Source organism: Juglans regia, chromosome 13, assembly GCF_001411555.2.
Source record: "Juglans regia cultivar Chandler chromosome 13, Walnut 2.0, whole genome shotgun sequence".
Taxonomy (NCBI): Eukaryota; Viridiplantae; Streptophyta; class Magnoliopsida; order Fagales; family Juglandaceae; genus Juglans; species Juglans regia.
The window spans coordinates 21768527-21780982 of NC_049913.1; the positions used below are offsets into that span (position 1 = coordinate 21768527).

At 36.9% G+C, this 12456-nt stretch overlaps 1 protein-coding gene across 2 annotated transcripts in view; it reads left to right on the top strand.

Annotated features, from left to right (window-relative positions):
• The first annotated feature begins 804 nt into the window (after positions 1-804).
• Positions 805-12456, top strand: part of LOC109006004 — a 29347-nt gene continuing 17695 nt past the window's right edge. The window contains exons 1-4 of one of the 2 annotated variants that reach the window (XM_018985143.2): positions 805-1174; positions 1322-1365; positions 2908-2988; positions 6820-6927. In XM_018985143.2, coding sequence (XP_018840688.1) covers positions 946-1174; positions 1322-1365; positions 2908-2988; positions 6820-6927 — 462 coding nt within the window. In that variant the 5' untranslated portion in view covers positions 805-945. The remainder of the gene's footprint in view (positions 1175-1321; positions 1366-2907; positions 2989-6819; positions 6928-12456) is intronic. The other variant, XM_035684898.1, reaches the window with a different exon arrangement.

Genomic DNA, 12456 nt, shown 5'->3' on the forward strand with positions numbered 1-12456 from the left:
AAATTATATTTTTTAATTTTAATTCGAAAATATCCTAACAACCGGATAAAATATATATATAAAAAAATAATTATTTAATATAAAATTGTAAATAGATTGGGATATGGTGGTTTCATATCACTTTCCTTTTGATAGAAAATCAGGAGGGTCCCGAAATTGGGACAGGAAAGGAAAATGCTAGAGACATCGGGCCTTCGGCTTGCACAGTTTAGAGCATTCATATCCGATTTCTTAAATTTTTCTCTAAATTTTAGTTAAAAAGGACACTTCCTATAATTTTATTTTAAATTTTACTCATTTTTAAAAAACCTTCTACATCTCATTCTCTATCTTTTTTCTATTCTATTAAAATAATATTCTTCTATTATTTCTTTATTACTTTTTTCTCTCACTTCTATTTTCAAACTTAACTACTTAATATTTTTTCTTATGTTTTGAACTATTATTATAGTGAATATTTTAAACAAAAATTTAAATTATTTTTTTGAGGGTTTAATAATATTTTTAAAATTATTATTTTTATATTTTAGTAATTATTTAAATTATTTTTAAAAATATTATTTAAAAGTATAATAAATATGAGTATAAGAGAAAATGTAATTGATTGAAAAAAGAATTTATTTTATGTATTTGAATAAAATATTAATAAAAAATGATTTAGGATAGTGGTTCCCTATATTTAGGAAACTACTGTTCATTTCCTAAATCAAAATTCTAAAATAGGAAATAGGATGGGAGGAGGTTTTTGAGTTTTTTTTTTTTTTAATTTTTCTTATAATTTAGAGATAATAGTGATAGATGAGGATGTTCTTAGAAATCAAAGACAAGCTCGGCGGGCCCCGCAGCTCCGTCACTGCCCCAACTGTCCTTTTCCGTATCTCTGCGTACTTGCTATTTAACGGAAAATCTGGAGGGAGTCCGGAATAGGAGAAGGATAACGTTGAAATGGCAATGGCTGTGAGACCGAGAAGCACAGGGATCCCACCTTGTTCTTCTTCGATGGTATCGTTATCATCAGTACCAGTTCGTATGGGGTTCAAGTTCGATACGAAGTCATCGGCGAATAGAATTCCGTTTCTGAAAGCAATTCGAAGTTCTCAAGCTCAAGCATCAGCCTCCACTGTTTCTCGTAAACAGCGACGGCCTCAGAACGTAGACGGAGAGTTCTTTGTTGGTAAGAAAGGGAACAATCCCGTTTGAGGGAATTAGTGAATGCTCTGTTTGCATGTATATTAACGTAATTTTTTTTATAAGCTATTTGCTGTTTATTATTTGGTTGGTAAATTGTACGATTTTTTTCCTTTTTTGAATGCTTTTGCAGACCACACATGCATAGACTGCGATGCTTGTCGATGGATGGCTCCGGTAATCACTCAAAATTTTCCATTGATACGTTGTGTGCCAAAACTTTCACATATGGTTGTTGGTTCATTGATTTTGTATTTCGTGCCGTGAGATAAATGAAGGTCAGTATAGAACTAGCTGGGTTCAAGGTCATAGGAGGCTTTTTTTTACACGATCTACTGGCTACAACGGTTTCGACTCCAAGCTTAGTGGAACCTAATTTTGGACTTGGGTTCAAGGGCAGGGTTGGATCTCTGCATTATAGGCTGACTCATCTAGATTGCCTTCCTGATCTTACCCGTAATTAGTACAATCTATGTCGGGCATAAAGCCACCGAGTTGTTCCAGAGCAATAGGTTAACCCAAAAACTACCAGTTTAGGTTACGATCAGAGCATCTTATATGAACCCTAGAGAATATATATTTCCAGAAATCTGTCTTCGACATGGATCCAAATTTTAAGTTTGGTAGCAAATGCTTGCTACACAACATGCCGTGCCTTCAATTCCTTGTTCCTCACTCCTGTAATCTTGTATTTTGTGTCCTGATTTCCTCCCGCCAAGAAGCTACTGGATGAGGTATTGCCTTGAGGGGTTCCTGATGCACAACAGTCGGGACAACTGGATATTATGTTTGAGTGAAATCACATTTCCTGAACATCTTACAAAACATTTACCTATCAAAAGAAAAGTATATTTATCAAACATTTTGCTTAAAAAAAAAAGCATTTCATGAAGTTTGAGACGAAGGAATAAAAAAAAAAAAAATCGTTACAGCCTCCTAATTTTGATGCATTATGGCTTTGGGGTTAACCTTGATTACAAAGAAGGAATCCATAAAACTTGGATCTGATGCCCTGATAAGAAATACTACCCTCGTAATTGGAACATATTCAGGTTGATAAAATAGAGGGAATGAAAGACATGAGGGAATGAAAGACGTAATTTATTGCAGTTGGATAAGCTAGTAAAGATATGAGGGAATGAAAGACCAAGGAAAGAAAGAAAATTGCACCAAAATGCTGGTGTTTGTTTGTTGTTGCAGGTGAATGCAACAAAAAGAGTTGGAAAAAAAAGTAATAAATTATGTATAGACATTTCCTACTCAGTTTACAATTTTTTCTTTGTTATTCCCATTATCCAATGGCCACAGCATGATCCACAAGAAAGGTGTCAAGACTCAAAACTATGGCCAGTCCACCCTGGGCCACGATCCTCCCATTATCAGTAAGTTTTGGTACTATAGTCACCAGTGTCTAAAGATGCTTACTAAGTTCCCGTGGCTGAAGATGATGGGAAGAATTGAATGTTTTTAACAACTGACACGGAACATCTTTTTTATCCGTTCTCCTGATAACCATAGTGGAATATTCAGAACCTTTATGCTGTACATATTTGCACACACTTTTTTAATCCTGAAAGTTCCTTAGTAATCTCTTTTTTTCCTGGCTCGTTCATTCTCTTCTTCATGATGGAGCTTCTTTATTAATAGAGTTTATGATAATTGAGCAAAAATAAGGATGTATGCTTCTGATAATGGCCTTGAATTTCCTGATCTTCACAGCAAACTTTTGCACGAGTTGATGAACAGTCTGCAGTTCTTAAACAACCATTATGTGAAGAGGAACGACTAAAAGCTCTACAGGTTCTTATCTCATTTTTCTGTTTCCCATTGCCTTTCTTCCTGTCTGCATGCTATTTGGCGCTTTTTTCTTGTAAATATTTGAGATTTGAAACCTATTGTTGAGAAGTAAGGGTTTTATGGAAAATTTGCTTTAAATAGAGTTCTTTTATGGGAAAACACACAAATTTGCTATTTTTTTAAGTAATAAGAAAATTTTATTAACAAGTAAATAGGTATAGTCTAAGTACATAGGAAGTATACAAGATAAAACATCTAAATACAAGCTAGGAACTAGAATGGACTAAAAGAAAATCATGAATATTGTCTCCATTCAAAACAAGAGTCTTCGCCCAAAATCACAAAGTACTAAAGAAAAACTCTCTATGTTCTCCCATCGAATGTTCTCCATCTTCAAAGCACTGCCCATTTCTTTCCAACCATAACCACCACATCAAACATAAAGGGATGGTAACGCCCCATTGGAAGGCCCAAACCACTTGGCCTATACTGCAAAAAGACTAATCAATGATACAATTGGAGCCCTATTAGAACATTCTAAAGAGCAAGAACTTTTCATTCCCGAGCAATGTAAGATATCATACACCATTTACCCTTATTCTTATCATATGGGGTATCACAATCTCCCCCCCTTAAATTCCTGATGTACTCATCGGGCCAGTTTATCGTAAGTGGCACGACTCAAGTCCTAGGTTGGGATAGACTCTAATACCATTTGTAACGCCTCAATGAAAGACCCAAACCACTTGACCTATGCTCCAAAAAGATTAGTCAATGATACAATTGGAGCCCCATTGAAATATTATAAAGAGTAATAACTTCTCCTTCTCAATTAATGTGAGATCTCATACACCACCTACCTATATACTTATCATATGGAGTATCACATGGATCATCTTTTAAACAACAACAGTATGATGACTCACCTTAAAACCTTGCCAACAAGCTAAGAGATGCACCACCCGCTTAGGCATCACCCAAGCAATACCCGTCCTAGCAAAAATCTCATCCCCAAAAGTCTTAGCCACCTTGCAATGAAGAAATAACTGATCAACATATTCACCAACTTTCTTGCACATGAAGCATCAATCCACGATCAAAATTTTTCCAAGGGACGCCAGCCAGTAGAAGAATGCAACCTTACTAGGCACCTTAGATCTCCAAATGCACTTCCAAAGAAAGTTATTAACACAATGACTAGTCAACGCCTTATGAAAGGAGCTAACCAAGAATCTGAAATTTCCAGCGTGAATCTACAACAAACTATCCTCCCTTCCCTAAACAATCTTCATATCATATAACCTTCCCAAAAAATCAGAAACGACATTCACTTCCCAATCATACACATTGCTAATAAAATTAACATTCCATTGAGTGTTGTTTAACAAAAATAAAAGAATTAGCCATTGCAGCTTATTGATCTCTTGCAATCCTAAAGAGGGAAGGAAAAACATTCTTAAGAGCTATATTCACGCACCAAGTATAATGTCAAAAACGAATCCTAGTTCCCCACCCACCTTGAATTTAATATTACTAACAAATTCTCCCCAACCAATCCGAATAGACTTCCACAAATCCACTCCATACACTCCTCTAACTTCTTCAGAACACCAACTCCCCCAAACCCTTCGATATTTAACATCAATAATATTGCTTCATAACGCATCCCGCTCAAGATGATACCGCATAACCATTTCCCAAGAAGAGCTTTGTTGAAAAGCCTCAAATTTCAAACCCCAATTCTCCACAACAAACTAGTGAACAAAACTTATTCTAGCTTACCAAATGAAAATTTCTTTCCTCTTAAATATTTCCCCACAGAAAATTCCGAAAAATCCTCTTAATTCTACTGGCCACCTCTGCAGGGAACGGAAAAAGAGATAGGAAATACATTGGAAGATTAGACAACGTACTCCTGATCAATGTATTCTTCCCCCTTTAGAAAAATAAATCATTTTCCAACCAGTTAGCCTCCTCTCAATCTTCTCAATCACACCATCCCCATATTATCAAAGATTTGTGAGGAGCTCCCAAAAGAAGACCAAGATATCTCATAGGTAACGATGAGACCTGGCAACCCAAGATATTAGCCAAATCCAAAATACCCAAAACAGAATCCATAGGAACCATTTCTGACTTAGATAATTTAACTCTAAGACCTGAAAAACCTTCAAAACATAACAAGAGGGCTCTCAAAGAATGAAGATGATCCTGATTAGTCGCATTGAAAATTAAAGTATCATCAGATCTATAATACAAAATGCTGAAATGATATAGGAGGATCTGACCCATAGAATAAACAATGTGGATGAAATGGAGTTGTAATTAAGCTTAATTGTGTCGAGTTGAGTATTTGTAGATGAGTTCGTAATGACTTGGAACCTGTATGCATTTGCTTTTGGAAGAACAACAGATGAATGCAAAATGGTGTCTACCTATTTTATTTTTCTTCTCATTCATTACAAATGGATGTTGGGGGACATCTAGAGGTGGTCTTTTGTGATGTGGAAGTTCAAACAAATAGTATGGTCATTTGGAGGGGATAAGGATGATCAATGGGGAAAGGGATTTAAAATGGTTGGAAGCCTTGAGATGGAAGCCATTTCACGGGAGGAAGGAATAAAGAGTTCTCTAGCACTGCCTGGCAAAGAAAAAGTGGGTAATATCATTCTTTGATATGCACATATTATTATCTTTGAATGCAAGGAAGGTGGGCGTGGGGTTTCATCAGATACCGGATTGGAATTATGGTTATATGTTGCTTTCATGATAGGAGGTTCAAGTCAGTATTTGGTTGAGTGCAGAGGAAGAGTATCATTTTTTACCCATTTATCTTCTGTAAATGTTCAAGTGCTTTTGGTTTTCAAAATGAATTCCTGCTTCAAGTGGTGTTGTGTCCATGCGATGCAGGATCTTTAGGAGTTTAGCACCATTGTCTGATTGCCCTAGGAAATCCTGGTTGAGATTTGATGTACAGAGGTTTGGTGTTAATTAGGTATGAAAAAACATTGACGTTGGTGGCTTAAGAGCTCTTTTCTTATTTTTGACAGATTATATAAAAGCCTTGAGATATGTTGTTCACAATCCTTTTCCTATAGAAAATGAACCATCAAACCCCATAGAAACATTTTTTTTATAAGCAATAAATGATTTTATTCCCAAAAGAAATAGGCATAAGCCCAACTGCCAAGTACACAGGAAGAATACAAAGCTACATCTTTCCAAATACAAATCTGGAAATAAGATTCATACCCCATAGAAACTGCTAGAACATAAATAGAAAAGCATACATAAAATAAGATTCATGGTCTATGGTATATCTCATTTTAGCAAATCTGGAAAAATACCACTTTACTCTTACATTATTAACACTAAAGTAAACCTGAACCAGCATTAACTCAACCTTCATAAAGGGTCGTCACTTCTACTCCACTAGTGGAAGTATCTACTATTTTCTGTCTGTTATGCCTTACAGCCATGTGACTTCCTAAAGAACAAGAAAAATAGGTTTGATTCAGATTAGAGTAGCTAACAAGGTCCTAAGAGAGCTCTCCATCATCCAAACCATGCCAAATTCAGGCCCGAACATTAGACCCAGATATTCCTTTCCTCTTGTAGCTCTTCAAAGGGGACCACAATGATGTTTCCATCTCTAGATGAATTCATTGATATGTAGTCGGTTTAGATGAAGATATGATTAGTTACTTTAAATGAAATGAAAGAACATCTGGGCATACGAAGTTCTTTTTCTTTTTTGTAAAGGATTTAGAATTCAGTTTCTTCCATAATGGCAAGACTAAATCTAACTGTTCGTATTAAATTGGCTACTTTCAGGCCTTGATTTCATGTCCAACAAGCTCAATCCGTACAGAGAAACCTCCTCCTGATATTCTACATGTGCAGAAAACATTTCCGCTTCCAATAGATGAGCAGAGAGTTCCGGTAATTACATTTTTGTTTACCATTTCTTTTTTTATTTTAAGTTATTAGCTCACAACATTTATGTGTTAAAGAGTAGGCATTCTAGAAGTATCAAGTTTTTCCATTGTTTGTTTTTATAATAGAAACTGATATGCATTTCATGTGTATATGTATAAAATGCATGTTTCTTGCCCATAGGCCTTGTATTGGAGTACATGCTAGGGTGGGGCTGGGACCACTGGGTAGGTCTCATATTTGATTTGTAACAACCATATGAATTGAAAATATGATAGTTTGTCTTTTCATGAACACAATATACTAGCATGAGATAAGTTTGGCGATTGCCAAAATAGAAAAAGGCCTACTGATGACACTACATTTGGTTTCCATCTTGCAAGAGATGTGAAAAGTCATAAGCTATAGGTGTAGTATTATTTCATTTTGGAATTATGACTGCTAGATTAAAAATTTATTGGCGGCTGAGATTCCTACATTTGGGGCATTGGACTCTTTAAAGTGCATTAATAGTGATGTCCCTTTCCTACATAGGCATTAGCGGGAAAAATGGCTGTTTAGTGTCATCTAGAAAGGGAAAATAATGATATATTATATTTGTTTGATTGAAAATCGTAAAGGCTGCACTTGTGGCAACTTGTTGGAAAATAGCTTCTTAATTGCTACTATACGAATTTTTTGTTTTCCTATTGTGTATGTTCTATGAAATTCTTTCCTTATGATTTGTAATGTTACCAATTACCATATGGCTGTTGTGATACCCTCGATTAAGTATAGGAAGTTGGTGAATGAGATCTCACATTACTTTGGACAGCGAAGTTCTTGTCCTTCATAATGATTCTGAGGGGCTCCTATTGTAACCTTGACTAATCCTTTTGGAGTATGGCTTTGATCACAGATGCAGGATGGCCTTTGTTGGGTCATCTCAAATGGTATTCTAGCCAATTCTAACTAAAATTATGGGACTTGAGCTGTGATACCTATGATAGAATGACCTAACGAGAGTGCTAGGGATCTAAGGGGGCAAAGTTGTGATACCTTTGTAACACTCCCTTCCCGTAGGTTAGGTGTGTCACGTGTTTTTCATAAAATAAACCCTGACAAGAGATCTCATATTTAATAACTGAAAATATGATTTATTTTGTAGAAAAACTGTCTAATAAAAATGTTTTCTAAAAACATTAAAAGAATGATCTGACTAAAATTTGTCATAAAAGTAGTTTTATTCTAGAAAGTCTGAACTAAAAAAAATAAAATGCTCCTTCTACTCCTGGCTTGCCTGCTCGTAATCATCATTTTCACCTGGGTGGTTAAAAACATGAAAATAAACTAAAATGAGTCGATGACTCAGTAAGAAATCTATCACAACGTAAACGTAATAAACATAAGATTTTCATAAGAACTTTCATGCTGAACTTAAAATTCATGACTGTTCATGCTAATGCTTATGCTATGTATGACTGATTTATCTAAATTAACTGACTGATCTGACTGATTTAACTGATTTATCTGACTGGCCAACACACTTAACCCTGTGTGCAAGGTTATCCACCGGCCCCACTATTAGTGGATTATATTTATTTGAATTAATTCCTATGTTATCTATGTATTTTCTGGTATAGATATATTTGGACAGCTGTATAGGATTTATATGATTTGTAATTTGAATATTTAGATTATGTAGATAAGTATGGGAAACAAATCTTATCCAATATTTGAATCCCTATAGGATAGGAAGTCAGTTTTCGAATGGCTAATTGGATGTAATCTATTTTGACTATTTAATGAATGAGATGGGAGAGGATGAATTATTCAGTCAAAGAGAAATCTGTTATGGTATCAAGAGCAGGTTCATAATTTTTTTCTACGAATTTTTTTCCTTTCTCGGGGGATTTCTTTGTGGGTTATCCATTCTCGGCGCTGGCTGAGTTCGTGTTTGGTCTTCCGTGTGCTTCTCGGTGCCTTCCTTGTTTGTTCTTGACCTCCCGCGTGACTATCGGCATTGTCTGAGTTGAAGGTTGGGGTTTCTTGTGACTTTCAACAACCTCGTAGTGTTCCTTGTGCATTATCGGCGCTGTCTGCGTCGATCTTTGGCTTCTGTTTCGGGAAAAAAAAAAAAAAAACAATTTTCTCTGTTTCGGTGATTATCGGCACTCTGTTTCAGAGTGTACTGTGGATTTCTGAGGTCATCGGCACCTTCTGTGACTGTTTTCTGGGCTGCGATACGTTGTACTGTGTGAGGGTGCTCACTTCTCAGACTATCGACGTTTTCTGCAGCAGTTTGGTCCTTGGTGAGGATTGTTACATCTAGGGTTTCTTGTCTATCATGTCTTCTGAAATTAGAGATTCCCTTCTGGTTCGATTCAATGGTAAGAATTATGCTGCATGGTCTTTTCAGTTTCAAATTTTGGTGAAAGGAAAGGAACTTTGGGGTCATATTGATGGGAGTAGTGTGGCACCAGAAGACAAAGTTCAGCGGGCTTCTTGGGAAAGCAAGGATGCCCGAGTCATGTCTTGGATTCTAGGATCTGTTGATCCTCACATTATCTTGAATTTACGCTCATTCAAGAATGCTCGTGATATGTGGAATCATCTCAAGCGGCTGTACACTCAGAATAATGCAGCAAGGAGATTTCACCTTGAACTAGAGATGTCGAATTTCTCTCAAGGAGCTCTCTCTGTGGAGGAGTTTTATTCTGGTTTTTGCAACTTGTGGGCTGAGTATACAGATATTGTATACACTTCAATTCCAGCAACAAGTTTGGCCGATATTCAAGCTGTTCATGAAGCAAGTATGCGGGCACAGTTTCTTATGAAACTAAGGCCGGAATTTGAATTTATTCGTGCTAATCTGATGAACCGAGATCCGGTGCCTCCACTTGATATGTGTTTGGGAGAGATATTTCGAGAGGAGCAAAGATTGATGACTCAAACAGCCATGGAACAAACTACTTCAGCTCCTGTGGCATATGCAGCTCAAGGAAAAATCAAAGGGAGGGATTTCAGCACTACTCAATGCTATAGTTGCAAAGGTTATGGGCATCTTGCTGCAAATTGTTCTAAGAAAACTTGCAACTATTGCAAGAAGCAAGGACATATTATCAAGGATTGCCCAATACGTCCGCCACGTCGCCAAGCAACTGCCTATTCAGCTGCTGCTGAGGCTACTAGTGCTGCCAGTTCTACCTTGGTCCCTTCCTCTCATGTTCCAGCTTCCACTTCTCAAAATTCCATTCCTATTACACCAGAAATGGTCCAACAAATGATAATCTCAGCTCTTTCAGCTTTTGGTATTTCAGGTAAAACCAAATCTGCCTCTAAACCTTGGTATTTTGATTCCGGTGCCACCAATCATATGACAAGTACCTCTAACTCTCTTGTTAATGTCTCACGGTATGCTGGTCCTCTTCAAATTCACACGGCAGATGGTAGTTCCCTACCTATCACTGCCGTAGGTGACATTTCTCATTCCTTAAATAATGTTTTGGTGTCTCCTTCATTAAATACCAATCTGATTTCTATTGGACAATTAGTTGACAGAAATTGTAGAGTGTCATTCACTTCTTCTGGTTGTCTTGTACAGGATCAGGTGACCGGGAAGATGATCGCGAGGGGTCCTAAAGAGGGTCGGCTGTTTCCTTTATGTTTAGATTCCAAATCTGTTGAGTCAAAGTCTTTATCTTCGTTTTCTTGTAATGTTGGTATTTTGAGTGTGAAGGATTGGCATAGGCGGTTGGGCCATCCCAATTCTCACATACTTCATAAGTTGTCATCTTCTGGTTTAATAGGAAATAAAGATCTCTATTCTCTTGCTCAATTAAATTTTGATTGTGATACATGCAAGTTAGCTAAGAGTAAAGTTTTGCCTTTTCCTTCAAAAGGATCTCATGCCACTCGTGCCTTTGATGTTATTCATAGTGATTGGTGGGGTATTGCCCCGATAGAATCTCATGATCGTTATAAATATTTTGTGACGTTTATTGATGATTATACTCGTTTTACATGGATTTACTTTCTTCGCACTAAGAATGAAGTATTTTCGGTATTCAAGCGTTTCTTGGCTTATCTTGCTAATCAATTCTCTACCTCTATTAAGGTTCTTCGCTCTGATTCAGGAGGAGAATATATATCTACTGAGTTTCAAATATTTCTTCAAGATCAAGGAATTATTTCTCAACGTTCTTGTCCATATACTCCACAACAAAATGGAGTAGCTGAAAGAAAGAATCGTCATCTTCTTGATATGGTCCGGGCTCTCCTAATTGATTCGGGTGTGCCCTCTCGTTTTTGGTGTGAAACTTTGTCTACTGCTGTATATTTAATTAATAGATTACCTACTCCAGTATTAGACAATGTTTCTCCTTATTCTTTGCTATTTGGGCACTCTCCAGACTATTCTCAGTTGCACTCTTTTGGTTGTGTTTGTTTTGTGCATCTTCCATCTCACGAAAGACACAAACTTTCTGCTCAATCAGTCAAATGTGCTTTTTTAGGGTATAATTCTTTTCAGAAGGGTTTTGTTTGTTATGATCCTCAAGCTAAACGCATTAGAGTTTCTCGCAATGTGGTGTTCTTTGACAAACAACAATTTTTTCATACTCATATAGACCCTATTCCTCCTAGTTTCTGTGTGTTGCCAAATTTCTCAGATAAAGATACAACTTCTACACTAGCTTCCGCTCGGTTTAAACTTGGTTGTGTTTACACCAGGCGCAAACCATCTCATCCAGAAGATCTGACCGCTCTTTCTGCCCCTCCTGAGCATCCGCCCGTGCCTCCTGATCAATCACTTGACACATCTTATGATCCACCACCACGCCGGCATACTTCTAGAGTCTCCAAACCCCCGGATCGGTATGGTTTTTCATCTCATTCTTCTATGTCAGCTACACTTTCTTCTATTGCTATTCCCTCCTCTTATAAGCAGGCTATGGAACATGAGTGTTGGAGGGATGCCATGCAAGTAGAAATGGATGCACTAGCGGTCAATGACACTTGGGATATTGTGTCTTGCCCTTCTTCTGTGACACCTATTGGTAGTAAGTGGGTGTATTCTGTGAAGCTTAGATCAGATGGGTCCCTTGAGAGATATAAAGCTCGTTTGGTAGCTTTGGGAAATAGACAAGAATATGGGATTGATTATGACGAGACGTTTGCTCCTGTTGCTAAGATGACGACTGTTCGTCTCCTTCTTGCTATTTCCGCTTCTCAGTCTTGGAAATTGCATCAGATGGATGTGAAGAATGCTTTTCTTCATGGTGATTTAAAAGAGACAATTTACATGAAACTTCCTTCTGGTATGCCCCTTTCCTCAGCTAATGATGTTTGTAAGCTGAAAAGGTCATTGTATGGTCTAAAACAAGCTCCCAGAGCTTGGTTTGAGAAGTTTCGCAATACCTTACTTGAGTTTCAATTCACTCAGAGTGCGTATGATGCTTCTTTGTTCCTTCATAAGAGTGATTTTGGCTTTGTTTTTCTGTTGGTCTATGTGGATGATATCATTATTACTGGATCCGATATTGAATTTATTCAAAA